At 46.2% G+C, this 20,322-nt stretch overlaps 1 protein-coding gene across 5 annotated transcripts in view; it reads left to right on the top strand.

The window, feature by feature from the left end:
• Positions 1–20,322, top strand: part of CEP131 (centrosomal protein 131) — a 377,073-nt gene that overhangs the window by 200,113 nt on the left and 156,638 nt on the right. For all 5 annotated transcript variants that reach the window (XM_063961104.1, XM_063961102.1, XM_063961103.1 and 2 more), the window contains one exon: positions 3,651–3,758. In XM_063961104.1, coding sequence (XP_063817174.1) covers positions 3,651–3,758 — 108 coding nt within the window. The remainder of the gene's footprint in view (positions 1–3,650; positions 3,759–20,322) is intronic.

Here is a 20,322-nt window from a genome sequence, read left to right as displayed (position 1 = left end):
GGTGTGGCCCCCCTCTGACCTGGGCACTCCTGAGGATTCCTGCAAGTGATACACAGGACGTTGTTGTCATATCGGCTATTTTTGCACAAAGACTGCCCCAAGTGAACAATCACTGTCAGAGAGTGGCTTACTAAGGCTCCGTTTTAATATTGTGTTTTTGGCACTATCTAGTGCCGGATTATATTATTCAGTTTGTTTATGTACATGTGTATTTGTGATATTGATTTTAATTAATATAAAAATACTATTCATATGTTAGCGCAGTTGGTATTTCTTGTTCTGTCCATATTTATGCCATTGGGGTGAACGACTATCATCCCGTTTCCAACAGCGGCTTAGAAAACCAGCTCGGTTACAGCGCCTGTTGTTTTTTTTACCATTTATGGTAAAAAAATTTATTTTTCCCTTGCTCTAAAATATTAGAATTTACCAGCTAAAGCTGCGGAGACCAGGTCCGAGAACCCTTCTCCACACAATCCTCAGCCTTCCATATGCCTCTTAAGTCGGCATCATCTGTCCATTGCATATTCTACAGGACATGTCAAGCAGAAATCGACATAGCTTTGACTCTAGGACCCAGTATACTCATGTCTCTTTGGGCATGTTTTATATATATATATATATATCTATCTATCTCTTAAGACAGCATCTTCAATATATATATATCTATATATATATATATATATATATATATATATATATATATATATATATATCTATATGCATACTAGGGTCTCAATCTCTGCTGATAAGGTACCTGTCCACGTTGCCACAGCGCTATAAACCCATGCCGACACAATCGCCGGTCTGAGTAGTGTACTAGAATGTGCACGCTATCTGCAGGATCCCTGAGAACAGCTAGTGCTACCGTCTGGGCAAACGTGACACCCTAGGGGAAGATTCCCATCACATCCTGGCCCTAGTGGGGAAAGGATACTGCCTGAGAATTCCTTGTGGGAAGCTGCAGTTTCTTGTCTGGAGATTCCAGCTCTTTTTCCTCATGAGAGGAGGGAAATTTACCTCAGCTTTCTTCTCCTTAACATGTGTACCCTTGTGTCAGGGACAAATGAGTCATCAGTGATATGCAAATCATCTTTTATTACAATAATCATATATTGAATACCTTTCAGCCATTTTGGCTGTAACTTTGCATTATCGTAGTCGACACTAGAGTCAAACTCCGTGTCGATATCAGTGTTTATTATTTTGGATAGTGAGCATTGTGAGACTCTGAAGGTCTCTGTGACATAGGGACAGACATAGGTAGATTCTTTTGTGCAATAAATTCACCTTAGCACTTACACATATCCAAACAGGTGTCGGCGTTGTCGACGGAGACACCCTCTCACACACATATTTTCTCTATCTACTCCTTAGGGGAGCCTTTTACCTCAGACATGTCGACAGATGAGAGAGTATGCCAGCACACACCCCAGCGCTATATCACCCAGGGATTACACTACAACTCAGTGTTTACCCAGTAGCTGCTGTATATACAAATTTGCGCCTAAATTTATGTGCCCCCCCCTCTTTTCACCCTTTATGTATCTGGATACTGCAGGGGAGAGCCTGGGGAGCTTCTTTCCAGCGGAGCTGTGAAGAGAAAATGGCGCTGGTGTGCTGAGGAATAAGGCCCCGCCCCCTCAGCGGCGGGCTTCTGTCCCGCTTTCTGTGTGAAAAAATGGTGGGGGTTTTTACATATATACAGTGCCTGACTGTATATATGTATTTTATGCCAAAAAGGTACTGCAATTGCTGCCCAGGGCGCTCCCCCCCCCCAGCACCCTGCACCCTACTGTGACCGGAGTGTGAAAGCTGCGGTGCTGTGCTTTACCTTAAATGAAGACAGGAGTCTTTTGCCGCCGATTTCGCCGTCTTCAAGCTTCTGTTCTTCTGGCTCTGCGAGGGGGACGGCGGCGCGGCTCCGGGAACGGACGATCGAGTACTGGTGCCTGTGTTCGAACCCTCTGGAGCTAATGGTGTCCAGTAGCCTAAGAAGCGCAACCTAGCTGCAGATAGGTAGGTTTGCTTCTCTCCCCTCAGTCCCACGTAGCAGTGAGTCTGTTGCCAGCAGAAGCTCACTGAAAATAAAAAACCTAACAAATACTTTCTTTTACTAGCAGGCTCAGGAGAGCCCACTAGGAGCACCCAGCTCTGGCCGGGCACAGATTCTAACTAACTGAGGTCTGGAGGAGGGGCATAGAGGGAGGAGCCAGTGCACACCAGATAGTACCTAATCTTTCTTTAGAGTGCCCAGTCTCCTGCGGAGCCCGTCTATTCCCCATGGTCCTTACGGAGTCCCCAGCATCCACTAGGACGTCAGAGAAAGGATTTACCGGTAGGTAATTAAAATCCTATTATTTGCCCTGCTCAGTGTGAACATGAGGGCCATCAGATGAAGATCTTCAATGTTTAATAACTTGATGGAAAACGGAACACTTAGGGCCAAATGTGATAGAATGCGATTTGCAGAAGCTGGCACAATTCCAGCAAATTAATAATTAGATTTAAAGTGGCAGTCTGTTTAAAGGCTGCTTTAAACTTAATGGCTATATCGTTCATAAATCGCTTTATATTACATTTGGCACTGAAACTGTATTTAATCATTATGTTGTCAAAGCTGTGACAGATTGATTTTAGGGATCAACTACTATGGTCAGCATATAGTCTGGGAGTCTCCACTTTGTACTTTACTGGTTCATATTCCAGCTAGATTGTTCATTGCTGAGCTCTGATAAGGGCATATCTGTCCATGTGCTTCCTTGCAGTAACATTGTAGAGCCACCTTAAGTCATAGCTTTTGTACTTTTACTGCTGCGACTTTTACTAAATGCATTATTTTTTTTCTGTGTGCTTCACCAAACTCTTTATGTAATATATATGCAAAATGTTAGTTTTGGTACTTTGATATTTTAATAGTTTTGAGTGCAACTATATTCAATACATAAACCAGATATATGAGCTAGTGAAGTAAAATGCTTGGGGAATAGCACAGTAACTTGATAGGGAGCATGTACAAATCAGTAATACCCCTTTTCCACCAAACTTATAACCTAGATAATTGTCGGGGCAAACCAGGCCCTAGTTTTGGAGGGAAGGGTCTGAGGGAAATAACCTGGGTTGTGTTACCCGGGAATCCGACAATGGTAACTACCTGGAATGAATCCGGGAAGGACCCAGGTAACTGCGCAGGGTATACGTGCAACCCACATTATCCAGCCCGGGTCACGTTAAATGCATAGAGAGCTCACCGACGTTTGAAGATGATGTCCTCTCCAAACACCGGCAGAGGAGAGACCTGCTACTAACCAGGGTCCAGCTTGCAGTGTATTCGGGGTTTCAAGCTGCTGTAACACGGATTGAAACCATGTTCAACTACCCAGGTCGGACCTAGGTTTTTAGGGGGGTTTCAGTGGAAAAGTGGTGTACGTGACTGAAGGTGAAGACTCCCCTTAGCAGAATGTGCAGACATGTTTTGGGTACTGTTCTACTATTAAATGATCATGCGGATGCTTTCTGTGTCACATCAATGATGATATTATGACCACAGCAGATACCATTGTTAAGTGTGGGACATTGAGTTGTTAAATAGCTATTGATATGTATTGTAAATTGCTCTGCAATTATTAAAGCTGTGTATGTATGTGTAGGTATGAAAAGCAACTTGTACAAGAGGAGCAGTCGCTACAGGAGCAGCGCAGGCATCTGTACAGTGAGGTATCTGAGGAAAAGGAGCGTTTAAACCAGCAAGCATTCAGGTGAGCACTAATAGCATTGTCCTCTTGTATACCTCTATTATAGTTCTGTATTATTTAGAACATGCCATCACTTCCCTCCCGCAATAGAAAATATTCCCAAGGGTGAATTCCTGAGGTTCTGAGTTATTGTTCGGACAACCAAGTCTATAAATGTTAAAGCCAGGAGCTCACAAACCGATTAAGAGGAAGGGGGTATAGCCATAATTCTATAAAAAGAGCCAAACATCCATAAACAATACTAACGGATGATCTCTGATATTCAGCAAGAATAATGAAACAACCAATAAAGAAGATGGAGGAAATATTAGTCCGGAATGTACTGTAGATCTTTTAAGAAAAACATCCAGAAACATTGGCACATACTGTACTACTATCTGACAATGACCTATCCAAACATCTTTGGAAAAATGTGTCTTATGAGCTGGAGAAGAGCTTCCAATATATGGGATCACCTAGTTAAAAACCACTACACACAGTCACACACAGTATCCAAACCACCTACCATATCTGGATGCTATCCATGTGGGGCGTGGGAAGCATGCTAGATCATGATAAGAAATAGAGAAGTGAAAGATAGATATGGTAAAACATTAAGATTAAGGATTACATCAGCTGTCGCTATAAAGGTGTGATTTAATGCACTACATGTGAATGCAACAATAAGCACTTGATCTAAGTAGGAGTAAGCACCTAACTTCAGTTGCCATACACTTTAGTTTCAAACATAAGGGAGTCCTCAGAAGCCACAAAGCATTTGGTCTTGAAATAGTCCTCCTTGGAATTAAAAGGGGAGACCTCACGAATTTCCTACTCAAATGCGAAAGCTTCTGGACTTTCAAACTTGCTCGTTAGCACCAGTAGGGCTTAATGAGTACATTAACTATAGTCCCTTTATTTATGTAGTCAGCATATTCTATCACTAATGCCGTACCTGTTGTCATCCTGATCCCCACTACTCATCTAATCTTTTCAGTAGATCACTCTACAAATATGTATATTTGAAAGTACAGTATACAGGTGCAGGGGGCTCTTCTCTTTTGGGTTGCCAGCATACATGCCCATCAGGTTGAGTATCCCATATCCAAATATTGCGAAATACAGAATTTTTTGAGTGAGACTGAGATAGTGAAACCTCTTTGTTTTCTGATGTTTCAATGTACACAAACTTTGTTTAATACACAGTCATTTAAAAATATTGTATTAAATGACATTCAAGCTGTGTGTATAAGGTGTATATGAAACATAAATGAATTGTGTGATTGTATACACACTATGTTTAATGCACAAAGTTATTAAAAATATTGGCTAAAATTCCCTTCAGGCTGTGTGTATATGAAACATAAATGCATTCAATGCTTATGCTTGGGTCCCGTCGCCATGATCTCATTATGGTATGCAATTATTCCAAAATAATATCCAATCCAATAAAAATCCGATATTCAAAATACTTTTGGTCCCAAGCATTTTGGATATGGGATACTCAACCTGGGGTATGTTCAATTGAAGTAGAAAGCTGCGGCCTGTCGAAAAGACGTCAGTTTTCGACTTTTTTATATCTGAAGGGGTTCCGACCTATTCAATCTAACCCCAAATTATTCGCAAGTCGAGGAATTCGACTTGTCGAAAAGCACATTTTCGACCATTTCAATTCGACTTTAAAAAAAGTCAAAGTGGGTTGCAGGAGCAGAGACAGGGAGAGCCGCGAGCAGACGGGTAGAGCAGCGACGGAGGACGTGTCACAGCCGCCGCTCACAGCAGCGTCCACCCAGCTCCAGCAAGCGAGACCTCGCTTGCTGTAGCCGGGTGGACGCTGCCGTGAGCGGCGGCTGTGACGCATCCTCCAGCTACGCTGCTATAGCCGCTGCTGTAGCGCTGCTCTCCCCCGTCTGGCTGCGGCTCTGCCCCGTCTCAGCTCCCGCATCTCAATTCAACTTTTTTTTATGTCGAATTGAGATTGCATTGAATAGCCCAGATCGGATCCATTTCGACAAATGAATGTCAATTGAAATATTGAAATGTCAATAATCAATTGAATATACCCCAACCTGTATTATTATTATTATTATTATTATTTTACGCTGGGATAATTTGATTGAATATTGTCTAATACAATCAGTAGTATACACACAGATATATATTTAGATTTGAGAATTTTCTAGACACTACTAATCAGTAAAGGAGATTTAGGGGATTGCACACCGTTGCCATTCGAGTTTGTTTTTGATGGGACAGAAGTCTGCCTCCTCACAAATGCAGTTCCCACACTATACGGGGAACTCAGACCTGCACCCACCATCATCATTTCATGTTCAGGAGCAAATAAATTTCAATATCCTCCTAGAATTACAATACGGACTGTATATGTAGGTGCTGTTGTGTGCATTAAATGGGATCCATTCATTAGGTCGACTGCACTTAGGTCAACACTCATTAGGTCAACCACTATTGGTCGACATGCATTAGGTCGACCTGGGAAAAGGTCGACATGGGTTTTTCCCTTCTTTTTTTTTTTTTCATCTTTTTCATACTCTAGGCACCTTGACCGAAGCATGGCAAGCCATGCGAGGGGACACGGTGCACTAATTGGGGTTTACGGTCACTTTACGAAGAAAACAACACCAAAAAAAATATTTTAAAAAACCTCATGTCGACCTAACAACCATGTCGACCTAGTCACTGTTGACATAATAACTGTCGACCTAGATACAGTCGACCCTATGATCCACACCCCATTAAATAGTGCATATTTAATCATTATAGGAATTTGATCCCCTCTGCACTATGCAATGCATGCATAACTGTTCCTCGATTTTATTATGCTTAGACTGCAGGGATATCAGCACATTTCGTCTAGTTATCTCTAGTAAAACCACCTTGGTGTATAGCACACATGATGTGTGGTGGGATCGGAGTATGACCTCTGTAATGTATGGTTAACGTAACTAGTGATCCTCTCTACCACTATGTACCCCAGTTCGATTTATTCAATTAGTTCTATTATCCTTTGCTCAACATTCTTGGGTATGGTTCATGTATATGTTATATGTAAAACTATAAAAAGGATCCCAATCGGGGACACTAATCTGACCTTTTGATTTATCTAATGACTACCCCAGATTCTCGTTCCTATTGGCCCAAATGTATGTCACATCTGCAAAGTACACAGGATTGCTTACTGATTCACGATATAGTTTGCATGGTAATGCCATCCAAACTCAGGTGAAACACATCTGCCTTGTCGTGCTGCTGTGACATGGGGCACTACGGATCGGCTTCTCTCATCTTTGTCTCACCTGATTTTTGCCCCTGTGCTGTCCATTTAAAGTCCTTCTTCTAGCTCTCTCTCATACCTGATTGCAGCCTGGCACCTTGCAATGTCCAGGTGATACCAAGGTTGTGGTCTATGCTCTAACAGGGACAGCAGAAGAACTGATCCTTTCTCCTTTCTGAGCAGCTGATCCCCTACTGTTCTCACAGGGTGGTCTTCAGTTTGCCGGCTGTCGAGATCCCGGCGCACAGTATACCGGCGCCGGAATCCCGACAGCCGGCATACTGACACTTTCTCTATCGTCCTAGTGGATGCTGGGGTTCCTGAAAGGACCATGGGGAATAGCGGCTCCGCAGGAGACAGGGCACAAAAAGTAAAGCTTTTCCAGATCAGGTGGTGTGCACTGGCTCCTCCCCCTATGACCCTCCTCCAGACTCCAGTTAGATTTTTGTGCCCGGCCGAGAAGGGTGCAATCTAGGTGGCTCTCCTAAAGAGCTGCTTAGAGAAAGTTTAGCTTAGGTTTTTTATTTTACAGTGAGTCCTGCTGGCAACAGGATCACTGCAACGAGGGACTGAGGGGAGAAGAAGTGAACTCACCTGCGTGCAGGATGGATTGGCTTCTTGGCTACTGGACATTAGCTCCAGAGGGACGATCACAGGTACAGCCTGGATGGTCACCGGAGCCGCGCCGCCGGCCCCCTTGCAGATGCTGAAGTTAGAAGAGGTCCAGAATCGGCGGCTGAAGACTCTGACAGTCTTCTAAAGGTAGCGCACAGCACTGCAGCTGTGCGCCATTTTCCTCTCAGCACACTTCACACGCTGTCACTGAGGGTGCAGGGCGCTGGGGGGGGGCGCCCTGGGAGGCAAATGTAAACCTATATACTGGCTAAAAATACCTCACATATAGCCCCCAGAGGCTATATGGAGATATTTAACCCCTGCCAAACTTCACTAAAGAGCGGGAGACGAGCCCGCCGTAAAAGGGGCGGGGCCTATCTCCTCAGCACACAGCGCCATTTTTTCTCTCACAGAAAGGCTGGAGAGAAGGCTCCCAGGCTCTCCCCTGCACTGCACTACAGAAACAGGGTTTAAACAGAGAGGGGGGGCACAAATTGGCGATATAAATATATATATAAAGATGCTATTAGGGAGAAACACTTATATAAGGTTGTCCCTATGTAATTATAGCGTTTTTTGGTGTGTGCTGGCAAACTCTCCCTCTGTCTCTCCAAAGGGCTAGTGGGGTCCTGTCCTCTGTCAGAGCATTCCAGGTGTGTGTGCTGTGTGTCGGTACGTGTGTGTCGACATGTATGAGGACGATGCTGGAGGAGGCGGAGAAATTGCCTGTAATGGTGATGTCACTCTCTAGGGAGTCGACACCGGAATGGATGGCTTATTTAGGGAATTACGTGATAATGTCAACACGCTGCAAGGTCGGTTGACGACATGAGACGACCGACAAACAATTAGTAACGGTCCAGGCGTCTCAGAAACACCGTCAGGGGTTTTTTATAAAAAACGCCCATTTACCTCAGTCGGTCGACACAGACACAGACACGGACACTGAATCCAGTGTCGACGGTGAATAAACAAACGTATTCCTCATTAGGGCCACACGTTAAGGGCAATGAAGGAGCTGTTACATATTTCTGATACTACAAGTACCACAGAAAAGGGTATTATGTGGAAGTGAAAAAACTACCTGTAGTTTTTCCTGAATCAGATAAAATAAAATGAAGTGTGTGATGATGCGTGGGTTTACCCCGATAGCAAATACTGGCGTTATACCTTTTCCCGCCAGAAGTTAGGGCGCGTTGGGAAGCACCCATTAGGGTGGATAAGGCGCTCACACACTTATCAAGTGGCGTTACCGTCTCCAAATACGGCCGCCCTCAAGGAGCCAGCTGATAGGCAGCTGGAAAAATATCCTAAAAAGTATATACACACAGACGGTGGTTATACTGCGACCAGCGATCGCCATCAGCCTGGAGATGCAGTGCTGGGTTGGCTTGGTCGAATTCCCTGACTAAAAATATTTTATTGATATAGAGCATTTAATAGGATGCATTCTATATATATGTATGCGAGATGCACAGAGGGATATTTGCACTCTGGCATCAAGATAAGTGCGTTGTCCATATCTCCCAGAAGATGTCATGGACACGACAGTGGTCAGGTGATACAGATCCCATACGGCACATGGAAGTATTGCCGTATAAAGGGAAGGAGTTATTTGGGGTCGGTCCGTCGGACCTGGGGGCCACGGCCACAGCTGGGAAATCCAACCTTTTTACCCCAAGTTACATCTCAGCAGAAAAAGACACTGTCTTTTCAGCCTCAATCCTTCCGTTCCCATGTGGGCAAGCGGGCAAAAGGCCAGTCATATCTGCCCAGACATAGAGGAAAGGGAAGTAGACTGCAGCAGGCAGCCCCTTCCCAGGAAAAGAAGCCCTCCACCAGTGGGGGGGTAGTCTCAAGAGTCTCAGCGCGCAGTGGGATCACTCGCAAGTTGACCCCTAGATCATACAAGTATTATCCCAGGGGTACAGATTGGAGAGTCGAGACATTTTTTCCTCGCAGGTTCCTGAAGCCTGCTTTACCAACGGCTCCCTCCGACAAGGAGGCAGTATTGGGAAAAAATTCACAAGCTGTATTTCCAGCAGGTGATAATCAAAGTACCCCTCCTACAACAAGGAAAAGGGTATTAGTCCTCCACACTATATTGTGGTACTGAAGCCAGACGGCTTGGTGAGACATAGTCTAAATCTGAAATCTTTGAACACTTACATAAAAAGGTTCAAATCAAGATGGAGTCACTCAGAGCAGTGATAGAGAACCGGAAAAAAGGGGACTATATGGTGTCCCTGGACATCAAGGATTACCTCCATGTCCAAATTTGCCCTTCTCAACAAGGGTACCTCTGGTTCGTGATACAGAACTGTCAATATCAGTTTCAGACGCTGCCGTTGAATTATCCACGGCACCCCGGGCCTTTACCAAGGTAATGGCCGAAAAGATGATTCTTAAAAGAAGAAAGGCATCTAAATTATCCCTTACTTGGACGATATCCTGAAAGGGACAAGTTTCCAGAGAACAGTTGGAGGTCGGAAAAGAACTATCTAAAGTAGTTCTACGACAGCACGAGTGGATTCCAAATATTCCAAAAATCGCAGCTGTTTTCCGATGATACGTCTGCTGTTCCTAGGAATGATTCTGGGCATAGTCCAGAAAGAGGTATTTCTCCTGGAGGGGAAAGCCAGGGAGTTATCCGACCTAGTCAGAAACCTCCTAAATCCAGGCCAAGTATCAGTGCATAAATGCACAGGAGTCCTGGGAAAAATGGTGGCTTCTTACGAAGCGATTCCATTCGGCAGATCTCACGCAAAAACTTTTCAGGGGGATTTGCTGGACGAATGGTCCGGATCGCATCTTCAGATGCATCAGCGGATAACCCTGTCTCCAAGGACAAGGGTGTCTCTTCTGTGGGGGCTGCAGAGTGCTCATCTTCTAGAGGGCAGCACATTCAGCATTCAGGACTGTGTTCTGGTGACCACGGATGCCAGCCTGAGAGGCTGGGGAACAGTCACACAAGGAAGAAATTTCCAAGGAAGTGTGGTCAAGTCTGGAGATTTCTCTCCACATGAATATACTGGAGCTAAGGGCAATTTACGATGCTCTGAGCCTAGGAAGACCTCTGCTTCAAAGTCAACCGGTGCTGATCCAGTAGGACATCATCATGGCAGTCGCCCACGTAAACAGACGGGGCGGCACAAGAAGCAGGAGGGCAATGACAGCAAGGATTCTTCGCTGGGCGAAAGATCATGTGATAACACTGTCAGCAGTGTTCATTCCGGGAGTGGACAACTAGGAAGATTTCCTCAGCATAAATGAATTCCACCCGGAAAAGTGGGAACTTCATCTGGAAGTTTCCACATGTTTGTAAACCGTTGGGAAAGACCAAAGGTGGTTATGATGGCGTCCCACATGAAGCGCCAGGTCTAGAGACCCTCAGGCAATAGCTGGGACGCTCTGGTAACACCGTGGGTGTACCAGTCGGTGTATGTGTTCCCTCCTCTGCCTTTCATACCCAGTGTATGGAGAATGATAGGAAGGAGAGGAGTAAGAACTATACTCGGGGTTCCGGTTTGGGCCAAGAAGAACTTGGTACCCGGAACTTCAAGAGATACTAGAAAGGATCTTGATTCAGCAAGAATCATGTCTGTTCCATGACTTACCGTAGCTGCGTTGACGCCAGGGCGGGTGAACGCCGGATCCTAAGGGAAAAAGGCATTCCGGAAGAGGTCATCCCTACCCTGGTCAGAGCCAGGAAGGAGGTGACCGCACAACATTATCACCGCTTAGGTGAAAATATGTTCCATGGTGTGAGGCCAGGAAGGCTCCACGGAAGAATTTCAACTAGGTTAATTCCTACATTTCCTGAAAGCAGGAGTGTATATGGGTCTCAAATTGGGGTCCATTAAGGTTCAAATTTCGACCGGTCGATTTTCTTCCAGAAAGAAATTGGCTTCAGTTCCTGAAGTCCAGAAGTTGTTAAGGGAGTACTGCATATACAACCCCTTTTTGATGTCTCCAGTGGCACTGGGCGATCTCAACGTAGTTTGGGATTCCTAAAATCACATTGTTTTAAACAACTCAAATCTGTGGATTTGATATATCTCACATGGAAAGTGACCATGCTGTTGGTCCTGGCCTCGGCCAGGCGAGTGTCAGAATTGGCGGCTTTATCTCACAAAGCCATATCTGATTGTCCATTCGGACAGAGCAAAGCTGTGGACTCGTCCCCAGTTTCTCCCTAAGGTGGTGTCAGCGTTTCACCTGAACCAGCTTATTGTGGTGCCTGCGGCTACTAGGGACTTGGAGGACTCCAAGTTGCTGGATGTTGTCAGGACCCTGAAAATATAGTTTCCAGGTCGGCTGGAGTCAGGAAATCTGACTTGCTGTTTATCCTGTATGCACCCAACAAGCTGGGTGCTCCTGCTTCTAAGCAGACTATTGCTCGTTGGATTTGTAGTACAATTCAGCTTGCACATTCTGTGGCAGGCTTGCCACAGCAAAAAATATGTAAATGCCCATTCCACAAGGAAGGTGGGCTCATCTTGGGCGGCTGCCAGAGGGGTCTCGGCATTACAACTCTGCCGAGCAGCTACGTGGTCGGGGGAGAACACGTTTGTAAAATTTTACAAATTTGATACCCTGGCAAAAGAGGACCTGGAGTTCTCTCATTCGGTGTTGCAGAGTCATCCGCACTCTCCCGCCCGTTTGGGAGCTTTGGTATAATCCCCATGGTCCTTTCAGGAACCCCAGCATCCACTAGGACGATAGAGAAAATAAGAATTTACTTACCGATAATTCTATTTCTCGGAGTCCGTAGTGGATGCTGGGCGCCCATCCCAAGTGCGGATTATTCTGCAATACTTGTACATAGTTATTGTTACAAAAATCGGGTTATTGTTGTAGGAAGCCGTCTTTCAGAGGCTCCTTTTGTTATCATACTGTTAACTGGGTTTAGATCACAAGTTGTACGGTGTGATTGGTGTGGCTGGTATGAGTCTTACCCTGGATTCAAAATCCTCCCTTATTGTGTACGCTCGTCCGGGCACAGTACCTAACTGGAGTCTGGAGGAGGGTCATAGGGGGAGGAGCCAGTGCACACCACCTGATCTGGAAAAGCTTTACTTTTTGTGCCCTGTCTCCTGCGGAGCCGCTATCCCCCATGGTCCTTTCAGGAACCCCAGCATCCACTACGGACTCCGAGAAATAGAATTATCGGTAAGTAAATTCTTATTTTTTCTCCCCCTTGGGGTTTTCGACCCCCCTGGAGGGAGAATAGAAAGCATGGCGTGCGTAGCGCGCCACTGTGCCCACAAGGGGCTCGTTTGCGCTCGCCATGCTGTCGGTATGCCGGCGGTCGGGATTCCGGCGCCGGTATGCTGGTCGCCGGGAGTCCGGCTGCCGGCATACCATACTACACCCTTCTCTCATTCACCGTCCGCTGGTTTATATGATGGCAGCGATTTAACCATGACGTTGTGAATGCAGAAACAGAGGGAATACTGACAGGCTGGCCTGTCTCCCTATTTCTTTGTAGTTAGCCTTTTCATGAATACAGTTACCACTGTATAAGAATACCTTGCATGCATAATAATATCTGGTTAAACATGGCAAATGAATTGACTTTTTGAGAGCCATTGGATCATTAATTAATCAACCAATTTTGCAGACTGTGAATCTGCATATTGACTAATGATGTGTACATGCAAGGCACAAAAATGTTGTCGCACTTTGGTATGGAATGCAGTTTGTATCCACTAACTACATACTGTAATGGTATCTCTAATCTAATGTGTAATTTCGCTGCATTATTGAGACCTCGGGTATCTCTGTGTGATTTACGCTAATTAATCACACAGACAACCTGATAAGTGTCTCCAATCTGGTTACAGTGTGCTAAGAACTTTTTCATTTTAACCATATGGCCAGTCTTACAAGTGTCTTTATTTTTTGAAGCTGTAAAAATCTTTCAACATTGTTTAAACTTCAGGTATTTTTTCTTTCTGGAGGACTACAAAGTGGCCAAATTAGGCAGTTTTATTGTGATCTGATTTTAGCTGATACATTTGATATATTTTGTGAAATAAGTCTCTGGCAACCTGTATTATATTGCATGATTTTATGCATATGAGTTTTGAGAACACTGAGAGATGAATTATAGAATCAACCATATTATTATTATTATTATTATTATTATTATTAGTGTGTCCAAGGGTTGTTTTGGGCATTTGTGCTCTTGAATTAGGCATAAATAAATCACCACAACAAATAGAGGTCTCCAGAAAAAAAACCACAAGTTTATTAAAGTTTCCTGGGCACCAACTAAATTGCTGTCAGACATATATGATTACATTTTGCCATGCATTGGACTCCAAAGGGGGCATATTCAATGCAAGTGCCGTTTTCTAATACGTCCTAGAGGATGCTGGGAACCACATCAAGACCATGGGGTATAGGCGGTTCCGCAGGAGCCATGGGCACTCTTAAGACTTTTCAGTGGGTGTGAACTGGCTCCTCCTCCTATGCCCCTCCTCCAGACCTCAGTTTTAGAAATGTGCCCAGGCAGACTGGATGCACTCTGAGGAGCTCTACTGAGTTTCTCTGAAAAGTCTTATGTTAGGTTTTTTATTTTCAGGGAGATCTGCTGGCAACAGACTCCCTGTTTCGTGGGACTGAGGGGGCAAAAGCAGAACCAACTTCCTAAAGAGATTCATGGCTCTGCTTCTGGCTGACAGGACACCATTAGCTCCTGAAGGGTACTGAGCGCTAGCCGTGTCTAGGTGCTCACTCCCACAGCACGCCGTCACCCCCCTCGCAGAGCCAGAAGTCAGGTGAGTATAAGAAGAATGAACTTCTATCAAGTAAGTGACGGCTGAGGTACGGCGCGGCTGGCGGGAGCGCAGCGCGCCATTGCTGCCCACACACACAGGCACTGCAGGGTGCAGAGCGCGGGGGGGAGCGCCCTGGGCAGCAAAAATATACCTCAAAACTGGCTAAAAGGGAGCATAAGGTGCCACTGGCACAGCCCTACCCCCGCCAGTATAAATATTACAATAATTACTGAGTGTAAGGACGCGCCATTGCGGGGGCGGAGCTTCTTCCTGAGGCAGCCAGCACACTGCTCAGCGCCATTTTCTCTCCTCATGCTGCAGAGAACACGCTGGTCCTCTCCTCCACTTCTGACAAGTACAGGGTGATATTTTATAGTGTGACTATCTGTATATTTGGGCTGTGGGCATTCTGTGTTCACACTCATTACATACTGGCGCTGGGATTGTGAACTGGCTGCTCCTATCCTGTGTCCCTCTGACAGATTTTACTGTGGGTCTGTCCCCAAATAAGTCCCAGTGTGTTTGTGAGTGTGCTGTACACGTGTGAGGCATGTCTGAGGCAGGGAGTTCCTCCCCGGAGGAAGCCATTTTAGGGACACAGAGTTGTAATGTGATGGCGCTGCATGGGTGAAAAAGACACGTGACAGTATGCATCTCATTAACCAAAGATTAGATAAGTCTGACTCTAAGGCTGCATGCTGGAGAAAATCTGTGGAAGATGTGATTTTTCAGGATTCTGTTATTCCTTATGCAGGCGACCCCTCTGGGTCACATAAGAGACAATTTGCGAATGTTGTAAACACGGATACCGACACGGACTCTGATTCTTGTGTTGACGATAGTGACTCCAGAGAGATAGATCATAAATTGGCAAAAAGTATACAATATATGATTGTGGCTATAAGGGACGTGTTGGAGGTTACAGAAACCACTCCTGTACCTCAGGAGAAGGCTTATTTTTATAAGAAAAAGAAATCCAAAGTCACGTTCCCTCCTTCCCACGAACTAAATGCTCTCTTTGAAGGGATGTGGGTGAATCCTGATAAGAAATTTCGTATTCCCAAAAGGATTCCGGCTGAGGACAGGAAAAAATGGGAATTACCCCCTGTGTTAGACAGTGCACTTTCCAGGTTGACAAAGAAGGTAATTCTCTCTGCACCTGGCACGGCTTCACTTAAGGAGCCGGCAGACCGTAAAATGGAAACGACATTGAAATCCATTTATGTAGCCAATGGTACACTGCTCAGGCCCACTATTGCCTGCGCGTGGGTGAGTCGCGCTATTGAAAAATGGTCAGAAAGCGTGTCATCAGAAATTGACACGGTAGATAAAGATGAGATACTCCTTAAGTTAGGGAATATCAAGGACGTTGCCGCCTACATGCTGGAAGCAATGAAGGATATTGGACTCTTGAGTTCACAGGCCGCTACAATGGCAGTATCGGCTAGGCGGGCGTTGTGGATTCGCCAGTGGAACGCAGATGCAGATTCCAAAAGAAACATGGAGGCTCTCCCATATAAAGGTGAGGCCTTATTTGGCGATGGCCTGGATGCGTTAGTCTCGGTGGCTACCGCAGGTAAGTCGACATTTTTGCCCTCTGCGCCTGCACCGGCAAAAAAGACCTATCGCCCGCACATGCAGTCCTTTCGGCCCAATAAATACAAAAAGACGAGAGGTTCCCCCTTCTTTGCAGGTAGGGGAAGGGGAAAGAAGTCCGCAGCGGCTTCCGGATCCCAAGAGCAGAAGTCTACCCCTACTTCTGCCAAATCTTCAGCGTGACGCTGAAGCTCCCTTGCGGGAGGCCGCTCAGGTGGGGGCACGTCTCAAACTGTTCAGCCAAGGTTGGATTCTGTCTGGCCTGGATCCCTGGGTGTTGCAAATAGTGTCCCAGGGATACAAGCTGGAGTTTCAAGACGTTCCCCCATGCCGATTTTTCAAATCGACCTTGCCAGTTTCTCCGCCAGAGAGAGAAGCAGTAACAGCGGCAATCCAAAAATTATGTCAGGACCAGGTCATAGTCCTGGTACCGTTGTCACAACAAGGGCGGGGTTTTTATTCAAGCCTCTTTGTTGTTCCGAAGCCGGACGGCTCGGTCAGACCGATCCTAAACCTAAAAGATCTGAATTGCTACCTGAAAAGGTTCAAGTTTAAGATGGAATCACTTCGGGGGGTGATTTCCAGTCTGGAGGAGGGGGACTACTTGGTGTCGGTGGATATAAAGGATGCATACCAGCATGTTTCCATTTATCCTCCTCACCAGGCTTATCTGAGATTCGCGGTTCAGGATTGCCATTACCAATTCCAGACGTTACCTTTTGGCCTCTCCACAGCGCCGAGAGTATTCACCAAGGTGATGGCGGAGATGATGGTCCTCCTTCGTCAGAAAGGAGTCAATATAATTCCTTATCTAGACGATCTCCTGATAAAGGCGAGATCCAGGGAGCAGTTGTTACAAAACATCTCATTCTCTCTGTCAATACTCCAACAACACTGGTGGATCATAAATTATCCAAAGTCACAGTTGGAACCGACGACAAGGTTGTCTTTCCTCGGGATGATTCTGGACACAGAAGTTCAGAGATTGTTTTTGCCCTTGGAAAAGGCTTTGGAAATACAGAAAATGATAAAACAGATACTGAAACCATCCCGTGTGTCGATCCATCAGTGCATTCGGTTGTTGGGGAAGGATGGTGGCGGCCTACGAGGCCATACAGTTTGGCAGGTTCCATGCCAGAGTATTCCAGTGGGACCTGTTGGACAAGTGGTCGGGGTCACACCTGCACATGCACCGAAAGATAATCCTGTCGTCAAAAACCAGGATTTCGCTCCTGTGGTGGTTACACAGCTCTCACCTACTAGAGGGACGCAGGTTCGGGATTCAGGACTGGCTCCTGGTAACCACGGATGCAAGTCTCCGAGGCTGGGGAGGAGTCACTCAGGGAGAAAACTTCCAAGGACGTTGGTCACATCAGGAAACCTGCCTTCACATAAACGTGCTGGAGCCTAGAGCCATTTACAACGGCCTTCAACAAGCGGTACATCTTCTTCAAGACCGTTCCGTGCAGATCCAGGCGGACAATGTATCAGCAGTCGCGTACATAAACAGGCAGGGCTGAACGAAAAGCAGAATGGCAATGGCAGAGGCGACAAAAATCCTTCGCTGGGCAGAAAAACATCTACAAGCTCTGTCAGCAATATTCATTCCGGGAGTAGACAACTGGGAAGCAGACTTCCTCAGCAGACACGATCTCCATCCAGGAGAGTGGGGCCTCCACCAAGAAGTCTTCGCAGAGGTGACGAGTCTTTGGGGAGTTCCTCAAGTAGACATGATGGCAACTCGCCTCAACAAGAAGCTTCAGAGATACTGTTCCAGGTCGAGAGACCCTCAAGCAGTAGCAGTGGATGCGCTAGTGACCCAGTGGATGCGCTAGTGACCCAGTGGGTTTTCCCGTCAGTGTATGTCTTCCCTCCACTTCCGCTGATCCCAAAGGTACTCAGGATCATAAGAAAACAAGGGTTCGAGCAATCTTCATTGCCCTAGACTGGCCAAGGAGGGCTTGATACCCAGATCTTCAGCAGTTGCTCATAGAAGATCCTCGGCCTCTTCCTCCTCTCGAGGACCTGCTGCAGCAGGGGCCGTGTGTGTATCAAGACTTACCGCGGCTACGTTTGACGGCATGGCTGTTGAGCGCCGGATCCTAGCCAGGAAGGGTATTCCCAAGGAAGTCATCCCCACTCTTATTCAGGCCAGAAAGGGAGTAACGTCGAAACATTACCACCGTATTTGGAGAAAATATGTGTCTTGGTGTGAATCCAAGAAAGCTCCTACGGAAGAGTTTCACTTAGGACGTTTCCTCCATTTTCTTCAGGCTGGTGTGGAAGCGGGCCTCCGATTGGGATCAATCAAGGTCCAGATTTCGGCCTTGTCAGTGTTCTTCCAAAAACAATTGGCCTCTCTTCCAGAGGTTCAGACCTTCGTGAAAGGGGTTCTGCACATCCAGCCTCCATTCGTGCCTCCAGTGGCACCATGGGACCTTAACGTGGTGTTGCAGTTTCTTCAATCGGATTGGTTTGAGCCTCTACAAAAGATAGATTTGAAGTTTCTCACTTGGAAAGTGGTGATGCTTTTGGCTTTGGCATCGGCAAGACGGGTGTCTGAATTGGGGGCCTTGTCTCACAAGAGCCCTTACCTGATATTCCATGAAGATAGAGCAGAGTTGAGAACTCGACAGCATTTTCTTCCGAAGGTGGTTTCATCTTTCCACATAAACCAACCTATTGTAGTGCCAGTAGTTACTGACACATTCACTGAATTAAAGTCTCTAGATGTGGTCAGAGCTTTGAAAATCTATGTTGCTAGAACGGCTCGTATACGGACAACAGAGGCCCTGTTTGTCCTGTATGCTCACAACAAAATTGGGTGTCCTGCTTCCAAGCAGACTATTGCACGTTGGATCAGAAATATGATTCAGCAAGCTCATACTACGGCTGGATTGCCATTACCGACGTCGGTAAAGGCCCACTCCACTAGGAAGGTGGGCTCATCCTGGGCGGCTGCCCGGGGGGTCTCGGCATTACAACTGTGCCGAGCAGCTACTTGGTCAGGGTCAAACACATTTGCAAAGTTCTACAAGTTTGACACCTTGGCCGATGAGGACCTATAGTTTAGTCAATTGGTGCTGCAGGGTCATCCGCACTCTCCCGCCCGTACTGGAGCTTTGGTATAAACCCCATGGTCTTGATGTGGTCCCCAGCATCCTCTAGGATGTATGAGAAAACAGGATTTTAATACCTACCAGTAAATCCTTTTCTCCTAGTCCGTAGAGGATGCTGGGCGCCCGTCCCAGTGCGTATTTTACCTACAGTTAGTTATTAGAGTTACACAAGTTGTGTTATCTTAGTTCAGCATGTTGCTGCAATTAGTTCATGCCTGTTGGCATGTGTTATGTTGAATGCCATGTGTGCGGCATGGTTGAGGGTGTGAGTTGGTATGTATCTCACCACTAGTATTAAAGTAAGTCCTTCCCTCGAAATGTCCGTCTCCCTGGGCACAGTTCCTATAACTGAGGTCTGGAGGAGGGGCATAGGGGGAGGAGCCAGTTCACACCCATTGAAAAGTCTTAAGAGTGCCCATGGCCCCTGCGGAACCGCCTATACCCCATGGTCTTGATGTGGTCCCCAGCATCCTCTACGGACTAGGAGAAAAGGATTTACCGGTAGGTATTAAAATCCTGTTCTCTGACTGTCGGAAAAAATGTTACTTGTCGAAAACCACGTAGATCCGCGGATTAGCCTCAGATCCACGGGTATTGTCAAATTTGCGGCCAATTCCGACAGGATTTTGCCCGTTTTCGACAATGCTGATCCGACTTCAAAAAAGTCGGATCAACATTGTCAAGAAACGGGCAAAACCTGGCGGAATTGCCAGAGAATTATATACTGCACTGTCGGATCCTGTCCGCTGGGGAGAATTCGACATGCATTGAATACCCCCTTAAGCCTTCATATTATTTTATTAATTTTTACCCTGTATATAACTATTTAAAATGTGTTCAGAGGCACCACTCTCTGCAGCGGGCAGGGCCGGCCCTGTCATTACTTGTGGACCTGGTATGAGGCTCTGTAAGGTGTGGGCTCCACATATTGTAGGGTGCCTGATTACAGAGTTGTTTTTACTCTACCCAGATACTCTCTGTAAACTGCACCACCGGCGGGTGTCCAGGTGAGCAGGGAATGTCATGGAGGGGGAGGATCATGAATCCATGGTCGGACCCTGTGACATGAGGGATCTCTACAGGTGCTGGGAGATCCCACGGGGCGAGAGGGCTCTCTTACAAGGAGGGATCGCTGCTGGTTCTGCTTGGCAGCATGAGAGGAAGGGGGCATGTTTGCA

Source organism: Pseudophryne corroboree, chromosome 3, assembly GCF_028390025.1.
Source record: "Pseudophryne corroboree isolate aPseCor3 chromosome 3, aPseCor3.hap2, whole genome shotgun sequence".
Classification (NCBI taxonomy): domain Eukaryota; kingdom Metazoa; phylum Chordata; class Amphibia; order Anura; family Myobatrachidae; genus Pseudophryne; species Pseudophryne corroboree.
The sequence above is the reverse complement of the archived record's forward strand: the minus strand, read 5'-3'. Positions and strand labels throughout refer to the sequence as shown.